The sequence below is a fragment of the Homalodisca vitripennis genome, chromosome 2, assembly GCF_021130785.1.
Source record: "Homalodisca vitripennis isolate AUS2020 chromosome 2, UT_GWSS_2.1, whole genome shotgun sequence".
Lineage (NCBI taxonomy): Eukaryota > Metazoa > Arthropoda > Insecta > Hemiptera > Cicadellidae > Homalodisca > Homalodisca vitripennis.
In genome coordinates this window covers 173,261,535-173,278,248 of record NC_060208.1, presented here as the reverse complement: position 1 = coordinate 173,278,248, position 16,714 = coordinate 173,261,535, and the positions used below count along the sequence as shown (strand labels likewise).

At 32.7% G+C, this 16,714-nt stretch overlaps 1 protein-coding gene across 1 annotated transcript; it reads left to right on the top strand.

Annotated features, from left to right (window-relative positions):
- The first annotated feature begins 5,748 nt into the window (after nucleotides 1-5,748).
- Nucleotides 5,749-16,429, top strand: LOC124355904 (zwei Ig domain protein zig-8-like). Its single transcript, XM_046807058.1, has 6 exons — nucleotides 5,749-5,805; nucleotides 10,063-10,290; nucleotides 11,947-12,048; nucleotides 12,304-12,412; nucleotides 13,016-13,300; nucleotides 14,722-16,429. Exons 1-6 carry the CDS (start codon nucleotides 5,749-5,751, stop codon nucleotides 14,829-14,831), a joined length of 891 nt encoding a protein of 296 aa, XP_046663014.1. The 3' UTR covers nucleotides 14,832-16,429.
- The last annotated feature ends 285 nt before the right edge of the window (nucleotides 16,430-16,714 follow it).

The following is a 16,714-nucleotide window of genomic DNA, read 5'->3' as shown; positions in this document are numbered from 1 at the left end:
ATCCCAAAAATACTGTAGTACTTTGTGTTTTTGCCTACTTATGTCATTTTATATATATTATACATGTTTGAACCGATATTCATGTGGAGGAAAAACGTTTAATCAGGACATTTTTTATCGTTCAGTAGGAAAAAATCAGTAACACAGGACAATTTTTATCACTGAACAATTTAAAATGTCCGGAAAAAATCCTATTTCCTTCACAATCATTCCATTGTCAAAATCAAACTTCATACAGATATAAATGTACAGTTTTCTTCGACCTCTACTTTACCATCCATAAATTAAAGTGAAACCTAACTCAACAAGTCCTGTATCTATGTTGACGTTACTACTACTCCAAGTTGAAGATTAGTTAAATAACTACTTTGCCAACCCATCTCCTGCTGTAACTAAGTTACTGGATCACTCACTCTAGTCTAAGATTTATGAGCAACTCTGTGGCGTCACAGTTAGTGACCTTTCACTTCTAGCGGTGAAAGGGGAAACGCAATCTATTACTCTTGCACTTTATCCACTTAACTTAAATAATAATACAATATACTCCGCACAGTAACAATTTCAAGTTTCATCGTGGCTTTACTTGTAATAATTCTGAGTGCTTACAACTAAATCTAAACTCCATATGGTTATGTTCACTTATAACAATTTTAAATATAGAATAGAATATTTTACATTTAATTATAAGTTCTTAATATTTGTTTAATTACTGTAGAAAAGTTAATATAGATTTTATTTTTCATAACATTTTAACAGTTATAATTAATTTTATCACAATATATAAGTAGTAACTTATATAGTAGTATAATAATTCTATTTTTTGTTCAATCTATGAATAGAATTATGACTTGTTCATATCTCATACTATTTTACACAATTTGTTTACAAATTTATTAATTATGTTTATTTTTTTTCTTTTATTGGTCAACATTAAAAAGTGAAGTAAGTGATGGCTTACTTTACCAGACGAAGTTAAGGCATATAAACATTCTTTAAAAACTTCATTGGGGAGCGCAGACGAGCTACTTCCTACTTCCAAGGACAGGTTCGCGCAGCAACCCATCCAAGCAGCAGCCACGCTCGACGTTGCTAGAGCCTCATCCCTTAGCAACAAACAGTTAAAAGTATGGTGACTTGGTTGTTTGTTCTAGACATAAGACAAAATGTTCGCTAACGCGTTTGACAGACGCCATCATAGAACTTAGTGTTGTTAATATAAAAAGGAGTCTTCATGAAAGTTTATAGATTAGTTCATTTTGAGATATGATACAGACAGACAGACATAAATTAAATATTTATATTCCCCCGTAAGATAGGCTTCGCTAACGGTCAGCCAATAAGTAACGTTTAAAAATAGGTGGTATTTCGTTTTTTATAATAGATTACAATTAACATCCTGGGCAGCACCCACTTTAGCTGTTGAACTCAAGTTTAACTATTTGTTAAGGGGAGCGGGAAGGCCCTATACCGACCATGTTAAATTCTACAAATTTAGGTACACTTTTCTCAGGAACCATTAAATCTATAGGCCTACAATTTTTGTGTGTGTATTGTTATGATATTTATCTAAATACAGAAGCACAATGGTAAAAATTAAAAATAAATTAATAGATAATTTAGATTTTTTTAAAGTTATTTAAAATTTCTAGTTTGTTTTAGAAAAATATTTTTTTGAAGCTAGTGTGTTGTGCTACACTATCTATTCTGCTTCAATGGTTAGGTAATTAGGTGTTTTATAAGTGGAAAAAAATTGGTTGTCATACCTCCATTGGTTTTTGAGAAAAATGTACCTTTGTTTAAAAAAAACACAGTTTTCGGGAAACGACGGTTATATTTAAAACTAGGTACTGTACTTACTTTAGCTAGCTTAGAACATCCCAGCACCATAGGCAGGGTTATTAGCATGCTCCTGATCATCCTCTAGAACCAGTCTTCTCTTTTTTCTAGCTGTTCTGGCTTCCTTGGTCATTAGTTGTGCAGCTTTGTCGGCTTTCTTGAGTCGCAAAACATCAAAACCACGAAGCGCGAGCACTAAGTTTTTACTCAAAGTTAGGCCTAATTCATTGTAGATATCCAACTTACTGGCAAATCCATCATTGAAACTTAGCACTGCATCCAGCACACCTAACTTCAAAGTGTTCAGTCTCACAAACACATTTTTGGGGACTTTATTTCACACTACGTTATTAAAACTTTCGTTAGGATTTTTTTGGTGAAGGCACTTTTTTAGAAGTTCGGGGTTTGCTAAATCCTTATAAATTTGTTTAATTGTGGCCATTATGTCACTTGGTAAAAATACTGCATCAGTAACAACACAGGTTGTACTATATGAAGTTGTTCACAGTGTGGAGTAAAATTTCATGCCAAAAGCGCCGGTAGTTACTTCGTAAATAATTTTGTTTTTGCGTACTTAGGATAATCTTGCAACAAAAAGTGTTATATTTTCTGAAACTGTACAATTCTGAGTAACAAAAAATGAAAAAAAAAAACAGAAAACTAAAAAAATTAAATTTTTTGCCTTCCCGCTCCCCTTAATTGTTTACTTATAGAGGATACTACCAATTATGTATTCATTTAATCACCGAAAAGTAAATATATTAGCTGTATTAAAACATACATATTTTTTTTTAATTTATTACTTAGACGTTTATTCAGGAAACATAAAAGTTATAGATGTGGCTCAGTATTTTTTTTATTATTTAAGTGATAAAAGTAAACCTTGTGACGTTGACATAGAGACTGACGCTACTTTTTACGGTTTCAACTCACTTCGCCTTCTCAAGGGGATATATATCGGCGGATTTAACTGACTTCAAATGAAAATTTTCCTAAACTGAGTTTCTAAAAGATACTTTTATATTAAAACGGATGTTTAAAAATATGGTAGTTATAAGGTAGTTAATATTTAATTCAGAAGGGAGTGTGAAGGTAAAATATAATTTTTTACGAAACTCTTTCATAATATTTTTTTCATTATATTTCACTTTTAATAAAATAATATTTATAATTTTAGGCTACTATTTATTAGACGTGACTGAGGACTAACTATTCCCTCTAAAATGTAAGAAATGGTTAAATGACCACTATTTTGTTCTTTACTATCCATGGTTCATATTTTACTCATGGTTACTGGCAACAAGAACCTCTAACCCTTTAAATAGCCGTTTGTAAACGAATTGTGTACATTAGTATGAGATTTGAACAAGTCATAATTCTATTCATAGATTGAACAAAATATAATAGAAAGCCAATGTGTGACTGAAATTGGTGATAGCTTTTTGACTTCAGGGCACTATTGGAGTACGCTCGCTATCTTACCGGAATGTATATTATTTAAACACTGCCATAAAACCTAACTTACTGATCAAAAATGTGATTGTATCATGTGGCAAGATATCTCGAGAAAAATGTTATCTGTACACTTTAAACACTTTTCATGAAAATTATTTCTACATAGTCTAGAATGAGTTATATGATGGTAATAATAATAATAATAAATAATAATAATAATAAATTCTTTATTGCATTTGTTACAATTTTACAATTGTGTTGCAAGCGTCATATTCTTCCTAGCCATTCATACACATTGAAGCTCACTCAAACATACATACATCTCTCAACAATCATGCAAACAATTCACACTCTCAACACCAGAATATCGGGGTAGGGGGGTTACTAATTGTCCCAGCGGTATTGAAAAAACTCCTCAATCGTGTAAAAGGCACTAGACACCAAAAGATGCTTTTTAAACGAGTCTTGAAAAGATTCAGGTTTTGATTTTTGATGCATTCAGGAAGGCAATTGATTACTTTGACACCAACTTGAGATGGCAGCCGTTCAAAGGCTGTACTTCTGTGTGGTTGAATTCTGTAGTTGTCCCTACCTCTAGTATCATATGAGTGAACATCCCTGCCTTGAGTCAAAGTGCACCTTGACCTGCAGTACAGAGCGACCTCCAAGATATAGAGGGAGGTAAAGTCAATAATCTAAGCTCCCTAAATGCTTCTCTACACGATCTCTTGTTTTCAATTTCAAGATGGTTCTGACAGCTCTTTTCTGAAGTCTAAATACCCTTTCCAGCTTGTATTTAGAGCAGCTACCCCAAAGTCTGATTCCGTACTCCAAGTGAGTATGGGACCAAGCCAAAATAGGCTGTTCTTAAGAGTTCAAGGGAGCAGAATTGTGCTAGGTTACGCAAAGCATAAATGCCTGAATTAACTCTAGAGCAAACGTTGTCAATGTGACCGTTCCAAGTCAACTCCTTGTCAAGATGTATTCCAAGGAACTTTGTGGAAGATGTTTCTTCAATGAGTTCATCATCCACCATCACAGTGATTTTGTTTTGTTCATTGCGCTGCTGAAAACAAAATTTGATGAAATTTGACTTTGAATTGTTTGCTTGCAAGTTCATTTCATTGAAATGTTGAATGCAAAGAATTTAGATCAAGAAATGATTTGAGTTCTAATTCAGCAGCTGATTTTGCCTTTACACAAATAGTCGTGTCATCAGCGTACTGAATCACTTTACCATGCTGGATAGATGATTTCAGTCCGTTGACATAGAGATTAAAAAGAACTGGGCCAAGAATTGATCCCTGGGGAACACCTTGGGTTACTTGTGTTTTGTCTGACAGGACATTCTCGATCTGTACACACTGGACCCTGTCACTGAGATAAGACATGACCCATTTGTGCGGCAAACCTCGAATGCCGCATTCCTCTAACTGGTGCAGCAGCAGTGTCGCATGGTGCACACAGTCAAAGGCTTTGGAGAGGTCAAGAAATATGCTGAGCACATGTTCTCTTCTCTCCAACCATTCGACAAACGAGTTCAACAAGGTTTGTGACTGCATCGACTGTTGATCTGTTTTTTCTGAATCCATATTGTTCTGGATCGAGAATTTCAAATCTTGAGAGGAAAGTTTCCAGTCGTGCCAAAAATATTTTTTTCAAAGACTTTACTGATGGCAGGCAAAAACAGAAATTGGACGATAATTGCTAGTCACACAAGGATCGTCCTTTTTGAAAATCGGAATGATTTTCGCAATTTTTAGTTTGTCTGGAAAGGTGCCTGTTTCAAATGAAAAATTGATCAGTTTGGTCAATGGTGCCAACAATTGCTTGGAGCATTGTTTAACTAACCATGACGATACTCCTTGGATGTCACAGGACTTTTTCGCCTTGAGACCCCGCAAGACGCGAGCCACCTCCCCCTCACTCACAGGGGCCAAAGCCATGGACGTCATCGGCCGCCGGGAAACTCTTACGCGGGGGAGAGGTCCCTCGGTGCCTCCGCCCATCACAGTCATCGAATCGTAATAACGACTGAATAATCCAGCAACCACCGAGGGATCCTCTACTTTTGTACCGTTGTCGATAATTTTGATTTTGTTGGGTTTTTTAGAAAGGTTTGATGCATTATTAATAATTGACCAGGCCGTTTTAGAAAAGTTGTCACATGTTTTTAAGGTTTTTTCAATGTCATAGGCCTTTGCGGCTTTAATTACTCTTCTATACACTCTTCTGTAATTTCGGAAAAAAAACTTTAAAATTTTCATTTTCAGTGCATATATAGATAGAGTGATAGAACCTGATTTTTTCTCTGGATATCTGAATACCTGGAGTAATCCATGATGTTTTTTTGAAATTTTGAAACCTTTTTGAATTTTTGAAAGGGCATGAACTGTTCAGATAAAATAAGAAACGTTCGTTAAACGCATTGAACATCCCATTCGCATCACGGAAAAAATGATCCAGAAATGTGCAGCAGGATTCACCCCGAGAAAAACTCCTGAGCTGTTCAATGTTCTGCTGTCGAGTTACTCTTAATATTTTTGGGTACATATCCTACCATCAAATTTGGTAACCGTGAAACTCTGTAGACTGACATAATTTATCTTTTGTTTGCCATGGGAACAAACAATTAATTTTCTGTGATTTCTCTGTATATTTCTCTGTATATCTGTCCTTAGGACATCTATTAAATGACAAGAAATGTGTAAATTTGAAATGCAAAATTAGCGAAACCTGTTACGCGACACAGAGTGTGGCGTACTTTTACCTTAAATGCATCATTAAACATTTAAGAAGTAATAATAACTCCTTACGACATATTGATCTCCGTCTTGTTACAACTGAGCCCTGGAGCTGATGTGAGCATTACCCTAGATACTTACTGTATTCCACAAAAAAACTCAAAGTACCATCTACTTTTAACTGTAACTAATATGCCAATTAAACAAATAACAATTATCAGTTTTTAATTGTGGGTAATTTATTTTCGGTCCAAATACACCTTAGTTTTATCACCTACATTTTTTTAAATTTTAAACAAGTAACTAGCAAAATTATATATTTTTTATATATAAATCGTGTTAAATTAATAATATTTGAGAGGTCTCACCGATATATTTTTATTTACAGATTAAGAGGATTTTTAATGAGAATCTTTACATCTTTTGGCAGGAAACATTTGATCCGATTGATGTGTCGTTCCCCGATCTTTGACACACATATAACAGATAATAACATATGTCTTAATTTGGCTACTAAAATTACTTCACATAATTAGTAAACCTATTTATAATTATTTAATTCTGTTAGAAAATATTGTTTATGTGATAGGATTTTTTAAATATACTGTGGATATTAAAAATAACGAATTAAAAATCTTATAATCTTTTGGAATCCAAAATTTAATGTAATACAACGTGGTATTATTAACCTGACACCATCATTATGCATTTCAAATATTGTAAAGTACATGTCATTGAATATATCGATAAGCTTGCATTTATAACAGGTTAGATTATTAAACCGATTCAACGGAGAACATAAAAATTAAACAAAATACACATTGTACAATTATATGCGTGTATGGGAACAAGAATGGTATTAAAACCACCAATCTGTATCCCGAACGTTTCCAACTCTAACTTTACTACCCTTTGACTTTTTAATCCTAAAATCTAGAAATCCATTTTACAAGCTAAACCGATGTACAAGCTAAACGTATTCTAGGACATTCGATAATGTACAGACAACCAGACAACGACATGATTAAGAAACGACCTGTCAATTGTTAAATAAATGGAATATTAAACTTGTATTAGATTTGGAACATTATTTTTTCAATGCCCAAATTTGAATAATTTTTTTGCAAATCTAAATTTTACGTAGCAAGAGAGGCAATCGTTATTCTGTTATTGTAACTTTCAATGTTTAATTTGGAATCGTTTAATGTGCTAAAACTGTGTTAGAGACTCCCAAACTAAATAAATGAACATGGCGTGTTATTTAGAATATATAAGGACTATATTAATGTGGAGTATTTTTTATTGTATATAACATGTAATAATTTAAAAATTAACTATATTTATATAAATGTGAGAGAACAAAAAATTAACCTTTAGATTGATGATTGGTGATGAGTATATACGGAGTTCTGAACTGTTAAGTCTACATAAACTAAAAAACATTGTCAAGTTTTCGAAGTAAAGGTCGAAAGTAAAAAGTAATATAAGTAACAAGCCGTGTTAAACCATTACATCGACGAAAGAGAACACAAACAATCTTCAACATGCAACCAACAGTGTTGAGATCTAATTAAATGATGGTACGAGAGTTTCACTTACGTGCATTTCTTAGAGCATGCGACACGCTCACCAAGATAGTATACACGAGATATTCTTATGCGATTTTTGCCTACAGGTAATTTATTACGAGGCCTCGATTGATGAAAATATATTTAAGAATATAAGCTACTGCGGTTGTTTTATACTCAAGTGTACGACAGGAAGTGATGAGACCTTTAACCGGTTATATGCAAATAGAGAAAAACCTTTCGTAAAGGTAACTTTCAAAAACGGCGGTTTTTTTACTCTTTTCATTTTATGAGTTTTAGCTCTCCTACAGGTATGTAAGCTACGAGTCTCTCTAACTGAGCCGATTCATAGTTACTTAACTTGAACTTAATTGATTTTAAACGGACAGAATGAATTAAGAGCTTTATAAATCCACATTTGATATTTATATTTTTAGTTTAAGAACAGTTGTTGCTTAGATTAAATGTACAGATCTAAAAAGACGAGCCTGTTCTGCAGTACATCAGAAACGTATGAATTTACACAAAACATGTAATTCAGATTCGTATTTTCACTTTCTCCACACATTTTAAAACGTAAGCAATGATGAAATGTAAATTAATTCATAAGTTTTAACTGAAAAAGGATTTCGTTGTGTACAGCTATTTCCTAATTATTCAAGAATTTAACTTAATTGGTGTTAAATCAGATATTTAAAATATCATAAATAGTGCTGCTTTAAGAAATTGCAATATTGCAATATCAAAGCTGCAGTTTTACCTTTTTATAATAAAAGGTATTTTAATGTTTTCATTAATTTGATTATTATTACTATTATTATTTGAATTGTTAATGATTGGAAAAATTATTATTGGATTATTAAATTCTTGTTTCAATTATTTATATAAACATATCAAGAAAAACATAATTAGTATAACCTGTTGTTAATTACACTTCAAATTAGGTTGTAGTTACGTAAATATAATTAACATTTTTTTAATAGATTTAAAGTAAAAGTATCTTAAAAAATCTCATCAGATTTATTTATTTGAAGTTGTCATATTTAAATTTTAATTTAAAAATTTAACGATGGTTTATTTAACGTTAAGTATAACATTTTAACAAATATAGCAAAATAACAATAAACAATCAAGCAACATTTTCAGTATGGTCTGTTGTTTGAAACTTAAGAAACAAAATCTTATTTAATATATTACTACTGTTATTTGTAAACATTTTTATCTCCAGGTTTGTAAAAGATTGAGACCAAACCTACACGTATACTCTTATAAATGTGCTAGGTTACACTTAATTACTACGTGTGGTATTCAATAATTACTATGTGTGGTATTCAATAATTACTACGTGTGGTATTCAATAATTACTACGTGTGGTATTCAATAATTATTACGTGTGGTATTCAATAATTACTACATGTGGTATTCAATTATTACTACGTGTGGAATTCAATAATTACTACATGTGGTATTCAATGGCAGTATCACAATTATCAACATATATGTGTAATATCCTTTAAAACTTACTACAAAGGAGTTATTATGTGTAGGCAATATCTATGTTAATGACGGCTTAACTAATAGTTGTATTCAATACCTAATTCACTGTTGAATAGGCAATAATTAATGTATATGCATGGGTTTAAAAATAATTCAATATTGTTATATCACGATTTACAAAGACAGCTACTTTAATGAGAGACTCGTTTACTGTTATTTTTGTACCAAGTGAAAAGCTCCTTTGTTTGAGACCATAGAAAAACACTTGTCGCTTTTAACAGCCACTGGATGTTTCATTAAATCATAACGCTTTATACAATATTTCCAAAACTTTTTTGTTACAATGTTTATGTTTTCCAATGCTTTACTCCATAAAGTAACAATAAATGTACGGATAATAAATAAATATATCAAGACATATTTATTACATTTCCACACTAAAATTACTATCTTATGCAAGCTTATTTTCTGAAATTACTTTTCATTTTGAAATTATAGGGGTTATGTTACTGTCCTATGATGGATATTATGGAAAAGATGGAAGAATTTTTGTTTGTTCGATTGTATTGCGCGTTTCATTTCGTAAGTATATTACAATATTTCTGATTTAGAATATCCTTTAATCATTTTTTTTTTTTGGTGTGACGGCCAGTTTATACGTGCTACGTTTAGCTAAAAGTGCTAGTTTACAGAAACTATTTTTAAAATTTGTTCATTTACTTTGGATCTGGTTTTTAAAAATACCATTACAAATTTCTTCGTTACGATGAAACATTTAAACATATTCCTCCTACCTTGGAATGGATCTTATGGGAACTATTTATTTGAGTTTTACCAATTTCATAAAACGAACGAGTATTGTCAACCATTTATTCATAATTTCAATTGCAATTACCGGTACTGAAACCGCTATATCTTGTGTGTTTTGGTAAAGCCATCTCGGACCCAATTTAAAAGATTAGAAGTTAGAGTGTAAAAATCCCTTCCGTTTTACAGAGACTGCCGAAACGGACGATTGGTGGCTTAACGCTATCCAGCCCTACACTGAGGACAGTAGCCTGCCTCAGGCCACGGCCTCGGCTGTTCCCGAGCAGATCGTCTTCCTGTCTGAGAACTGCACCAAGGTCACCGCCCAGACCGGCAGCACCTCTGTGCTCCACTGTGAGGTGGGCGGCGTCACCGAATCTATGGTTAGTATTGGTCACAAATATGCCCAGAAACCAGAAAGTAAAATATTCCGTTTTGTTCATTTGAATCAAAAAAATAATCTGAAAGTTTCAACACAGTTTGTCCACTTTCCACATACCCGTATGTTTACAACTTTTTTGTATTCTTGGATTATAATTTACAAAGAAGTCAATAATTCATAAAATAACTAAATAATACCGTAAGAGATTTAAATAATAATCATCCGCTATATCATTTATGTTTCAACAAGCATGTGAAACAAACTTATGAGAGCCCTCAAGTCAACTAAGGCCCCACTTTTAACACATGACTAAACTTGTAATTTAGAAATTCACTGTAGAAATTTTGGAAATTAGAAATTAGAAACTTTAGTGTCTGGCTGCTAATGAACTGTAAAAAAAATTATGGTTGCCTGTAAAGTCGGTTTTACGGGCGAAGATTTTACGTGACAACGTCTTTTTCTCGGTAGAATATTTATTGATATGAATATTATTAAATTGCACAATAGGATCAATGAATTGAATGAAAATAAGAATTGCACAAATTTTAATTATAGAAATATATTTTTGTTTACTAAAACATTGTACATAATTTTAAATTAATTAAAATTTGTTATTGTAAATGGTAAAGTTGAATAAAACATTTACTAAAATTGGAATTTGAAATTCTTGCTAAACACAGTTAAATTCTAACTCCGCGCGTGGTGATTGGTCGGTTTAGTTCGTTTGTTTGGTCGCACTGTTATGACAGGTTAGAGGTTATAATTTGTTATTTTAAATGTTTGACTAGCGCAAACATGCGTAAATAGCGTAAATGGGAATACGCGCTGTTTCTTCTCAATCGACTGAATTACGATTGATTGCAGAGTGATTTAAACTAATAATTTACTTAACACTATCAACATTTGTCAATAGTATGACATAACCTATAAACTCAGTTTCTCAACTTTTGTGTCAATCTAACAATTAATCAATCAATCATAGTTTACGATAATGAAATATCAGTGTACAATTATTTACCTTTATTGTTGTAGTTGTTGTAAATGACGAATCTAAGCACTCCACATTTTCACGAATAAACATAGTTATCTGCTTTATCCCGTGCGGCGGACCCACAGTTATATGCTTTATCCCGTGCGGATCCCGTGCGGCGGACCCACTGGACGGGCATCGTAACGTTACCGGGCGTTTCACTTTTTCATGAGTGACTCCGAGCCGCAACCTAATTTAAGACGTTGTCACGTCAAAAAAATACAATAACTGTTAATATTTTTGTTTTATACTTTATATTCAATATGGAGCATCTTATTTTGTATATAAATGTGTGTGTGTGTGTGTGTGTGTGTGTGTGTGTGTGTGTGTTTTATACTAAAGATTATATTATACTATTTTTCTGGCCAAATTAGGGTTGAAGATTGTGTAATGGTATTTTGGACTCCAAAATTTTTAATTGACATAATGTCGATCACGAAAAAATTATCATTTTAATGATCAATTATTACATTTCTTTCCGAAAACATACTTCTCATGTAACTAATGTTACCACACTGTGACAAGGTCCACATAGGTAAATATAGTTTAACTGATATAAGAACAATTAATTATTTCAATTAAATATTTGTTTACATTATCCATGTGTGTGTGTGTGGGTATCCACAGGTATCTTGGATCCGCCGGACTGACTACCAACTCCTCACTGTGGGTCTAGCCACTTACAGCAGTGACGACCGCTTCTTTACTGCGCATGTTCATAACGACCAAGTAAGTTTACTTATTACTCTTGTTAACCATACTTTCCAATTATTATTCCTGATAGACTTTCAAACCAACCGGACTGTTGTTTAAAATTATATTTTTGCAAATGTGAAAAAACATATTTCATTCAAGTTTATCACGAGCTTTATTAATATTACGAACAGTCAAATATTATACTCAAGTTTAATTTATCAAGTATTACATTTATATTTAATATGAATTCTCATCTAAATGGTACAAAATGTAATATTTTTTTAACAGGACTGGGCGTTGCACATAAAATTCGCCCAGATGACGGACGAGGGACTGTACGAATGCCAAGTCTCGACTCATCCGCCCATGAGCATATTTGTTACACTCAAACTTGTCGGTGAGTCTTTGTGTCCAACTGGACTATTTAAAATAAATACCTGATACTATTCAAATTTCCTTTTTATTTATTTACATTTCTACTTCTTGGCATACTCAGGACAAATTTAAAAAACCTTTATTGCTGTATTTAGGAAATCCTTCAGTAAGCGTACATTTTTACTCTGACTTCTTAAAGACCAACAGGACCGGCTTGCTCTAAATGCAGGTGATTTTAAAATTTCTGTTTAGATAAGGCAAGTATATACAGATATCTGTCTGTACCCTGGAATTTTTTACACTGAGGTTCAACTAACAACCAGTTATTTGCCTACATATAAATCATAAGTAACCTTTTTTAGTTAGAATCTCGTATCACCAATTATATCTTAACATTCATCATTATCTGGTTGACAAGTACTTGTTTCAAATTTCCATCATAATGTCCAATTTTCAACATAACCTAAGTGGAATTGTCATTAAAATATGCATATACATATGCATATTTTAGGATAATATAGGGGTATTTTTATTTGCCGTGGTGAATGCTTTATTCGTTGCAGATACATTTATGAATCACCTTTTTAATCTGTGTTTAAATCGTCTGTTCAATCTTCTCGGTTAGAGTCGAAGGCGGAGATCGTAGGCGGCTCAGTGAAGATGGTACAGACCGGCAGCAGTCTGCGGCTGATCTGCCTGCTCCGGTACTCCATGGAGCCTCCAGCCTATATCTTCTGGTACCACGACTCGCGCATGATCAACTACGACACAGCACGGGGAGTGGAGGTTGCTCACGAGCGATTCTCCAGCGAGCTGGTCCTACCCAGGGCCCGTGGAGATGACTCAGGAAACTACACGTGCGTCCCCAGTAACGCTCAGCCTGCCAGCATCACCGTGCACGTCATTAAGCGTGAGTTTGTCAAATTACAAACCTTTCGTGCCTTTATGAAGCCCTAAAAATAAATATAAAGAAGATAAGGTTATCAAATAGAAGTTCAAAACATAATATCTATTGACCTATTATTTATATCTATCGCATCAGTTTAATTTTGTTTATCCTTAATTACCGTCAGATTTAGTTTCCAAAAAGTTACCACGTGCGTGTGATGAACACTACTCTCTGCTTAGTTTATTCAGAAGTGTTAATAAACTTTTATAAATTTTTACCTGTCCAAATAAAAAACATCTTGTTATACATTTCATATTTCACATGAGGGTTTTTATCAATATTAAATCATTACGATTATACTGCAATATTGCAATTCAAATAAAATTATCACGAATCCAGACTATACATATATATATACAACCAAACTATAGGGCGTTTCTCAACACAAGTACATGCCAAGGAGAAAGGCCACAAAGAATAATACAGTAACACGTTCTATCATCGTGGCAGAAAGGTAAGCAGTTTCCGAACACAATTACATGAGATAATGCCAAGAATAACATAATAATACGTTCCAACGTATTTTTAAAATACGTCAATCTGTAAATGCTACAAGTTGATGCATGTTGCAAGATTATTATATTGCACACCTCCACGAATGGCTATCTTTTAATTTCGGATATTTTAGGGCTCACCAATCTAGTCAAAATTGTCTGTAAGTTTGTATACATTATAATATTAGATTACTCTTTCCATAACTTACGATTAGATCCTGTAGCATGTTATGTTCTTGCGTGTTTGACACTGTTTCGAGCGATGTTCTATCGTCGCCGTCAGTGCGAAGCTGCAACGATGCTACTGTACTTCGCAGGTGTTAATATATAAGATAGGAATATGAATAAGATAGGAACTTTTAAAAAAAGGTAAATCGTACTTCTGCAGATTATAAAACTTCATTAATAACGCTTACATTGGTGCGGAAATCCACCGATAAGTTTTAAACTGGAACACCTTTGCTTGGATGTTTCAATTAAACTTCCTTTGGTTGATGATGACTTTCACATTCATCCTGAAATATCTAGATTTTATTTGAGTTAGCAATTATTTTACAAGTTGTTAACTAGACAGCTTCAAAGATATCAATAATTGTAGGTTTAAAAATGTTTCTCTATAAACCAGGATTTTTGTTTCCTAAGGTAGAACAGTTTATTTAAGGCCAATAAAACGACAAATATTGAAGAAAAATACTTCTAAAAGTTAATTGTAATTAATTTCTTCATTGTGTGCATATCCTAAACATAACAAACAATTAAGTGTAAGAAATTACATTCAAAAAGCTTCTAATGTGTCATAATCCAAGATACCCTTTTGTGTATATAGTATAGAATAATCCAACGTTTGAGGCTAAGCAAATTATCTTTAAAACTAAAATAATTTTCCAGGAGAGAAGCCGGCAGCGATGCAGCACGAGAGAGCTTCCTCGAGTTGTACGTACCGATGGTCCAGTGCTGTTATGATATTGGGTTCTGTTCTCCTGGCTCTCACCAGCTGACATCCTTAGTTGTTTCCCGCCAGCGTCTGAGCGATACTCTACCCTACCAGTCGAGCTAACTGTGATCTTGCGATAGCAACCAAGACTGATAACATTTTATTATTGTCAACATGTACATATCTACCTGAAATCAGTTGAGAGTTTCAGTGTTTCTTCTAAATGGTTGTTATTTGTAATTACATGTTTTGTTTTTTGGCTAATTGCTTTCCATTTAGTTTCCTTTGACGGTTAGGTGTTATTTGATTCATATATTACAAGATGTGAATTTTTCATATATTACTTTCAAAAATTTGTTTGTAAAATAAGAAAATTTACGACAATTTCAAAATGTATACTTTGTCCGGAGAACGGTGGTTCCTGAAGGAGTATAGATCCACAAGCCTACATACATACTTGAACATCTGGCCACTCCGTTCCCGAGTATCTGAATGCTCTGAGATAACTAGACTGCTGTTTGTTTGTTAATATTTTGGAATAATTTTACTTAACTTACTATCCTACCAAATAAGTAAATTAAATGAGTCTAAATATGGGATAAATGTGTGTGGGGTGGAGTAAATATTTCATTTTACTATTCATTTAATGTCAGCTTTAGTAATACATAAATAAAAAGTATTTTGACTCATATTGTTCATTTTTTAAATACTATACAGGTTGTTTGTCTCCGGAAAATTTTGAAAATTTTCTTCGTTCTTCAAGCAAACAAAAATTCATTAAAAATATGTGTCATGAATGCTTAGGTTACCGGCTGTCTGTCTTTAAGCGATTTGTATTGTTTACTTTTTTATATAAAAACCTAATGTGTATATAATCCCTATTAGGTACAATTATTCTAGTCCCAAATTAACTTAATAATTGTCGTACATTATCATATCGCTTTTAAAAGATGGCGGATTGTTGAAATTTTTAAACCAATCCCGTAAAAACTAATCAGATTATGAAACATTAAAGAATAACAAAAGCTGCTGAATATAATTACATACGTACTGACACCCAGAGAACAAAATTCTGGACAGTAAATAATATTGAAATAAGCCCTTAACTGTCGACTTAAGTACGACTGATGCAGTGAACACGTCAACCTTGACAATTTTGTCGTTAATTCCTACAGTAAAAAGCTCATATGTACAATATTTTTTTGATGATTTTTATGTTTTATATGTTGAAATGTAAGAATGAAATTTAACAACTTTTATTAAAATAAAAAAAATTATTAGTTTTTTATTTATTAAGCTCTAAAAACGTTAAGGATGGGTTTATCCATTTAACGAAGTAAAATAGTAACCATAAACATTCAATTAAATCTATTGATGAATTTAGTCTGAGCGAACGTCTGCAGTTGACGAACCAAACATGAGAAGTATAAATAATTCCATTTTAAATTTAACATTCGATTTTCAATTTCACTTTATTATAACACTGACTTTCGTTTACAAAAAATGTTCAAAAATTAAGTTAACTGACCTTTTGAACTACTTTATCTTTGAGGGAATTAAATATAATTTAGGTACATTTGATATATAAATACTGTTTTAACTATGTACCGTTGTTTCCTTGAATCATATTATTTCTTGTATAGAAAAAGGTACTTTTTTTAATAAAATAAAAAATTCATATTAAGTCTAAAATTGCAAACATTATTAAATTTTAGACATTGTTTTCCATTTTAAATCATAGAAATATAAGTTAAATTTTTAAAACTTTAAGTCAATTTTGAACTCATGAACATGTCTAGATTAAATAGAATACGATATAGTGTACGGCTCCGTGAAGCGATTGACGGGCCCGTCCGGTGTCCGTGTGACATGTTCCATATGGAGCAAGGTCGGAGAGACTCGGACGGAGCCGAGACACGGAACGGGCCTGTCGACTAGAAGCGAACC

What these genes read in the sequence shown, in the direction of transcription:
- LOC124355904 (XM_046807058.1), top strand. Translation starts at nt 5,749, where the DNA reads ATGATCCAGAAATGTGCAGCAGGATTCACCCCGAGAAAAACTCCTGAG. An exon ending in AAACTCCTGAGCTGTTCAAT is followed by an intron (nt 5,806 to 10,062) that starts GTTCTGCTGTCG and finishes TTAAAAGATTAG; the next exon opens with AAGTTAGAGTGTAAAAATCC. An exon ending in CGCATGTTCATAACGACCAA is followed by an intron (nt 12,049 to 12,303) that starts GTAAGTTTACTT and finishes TTTTTTTAACAG; the next exon opens with GACTGGGCGTTGCACATAAA.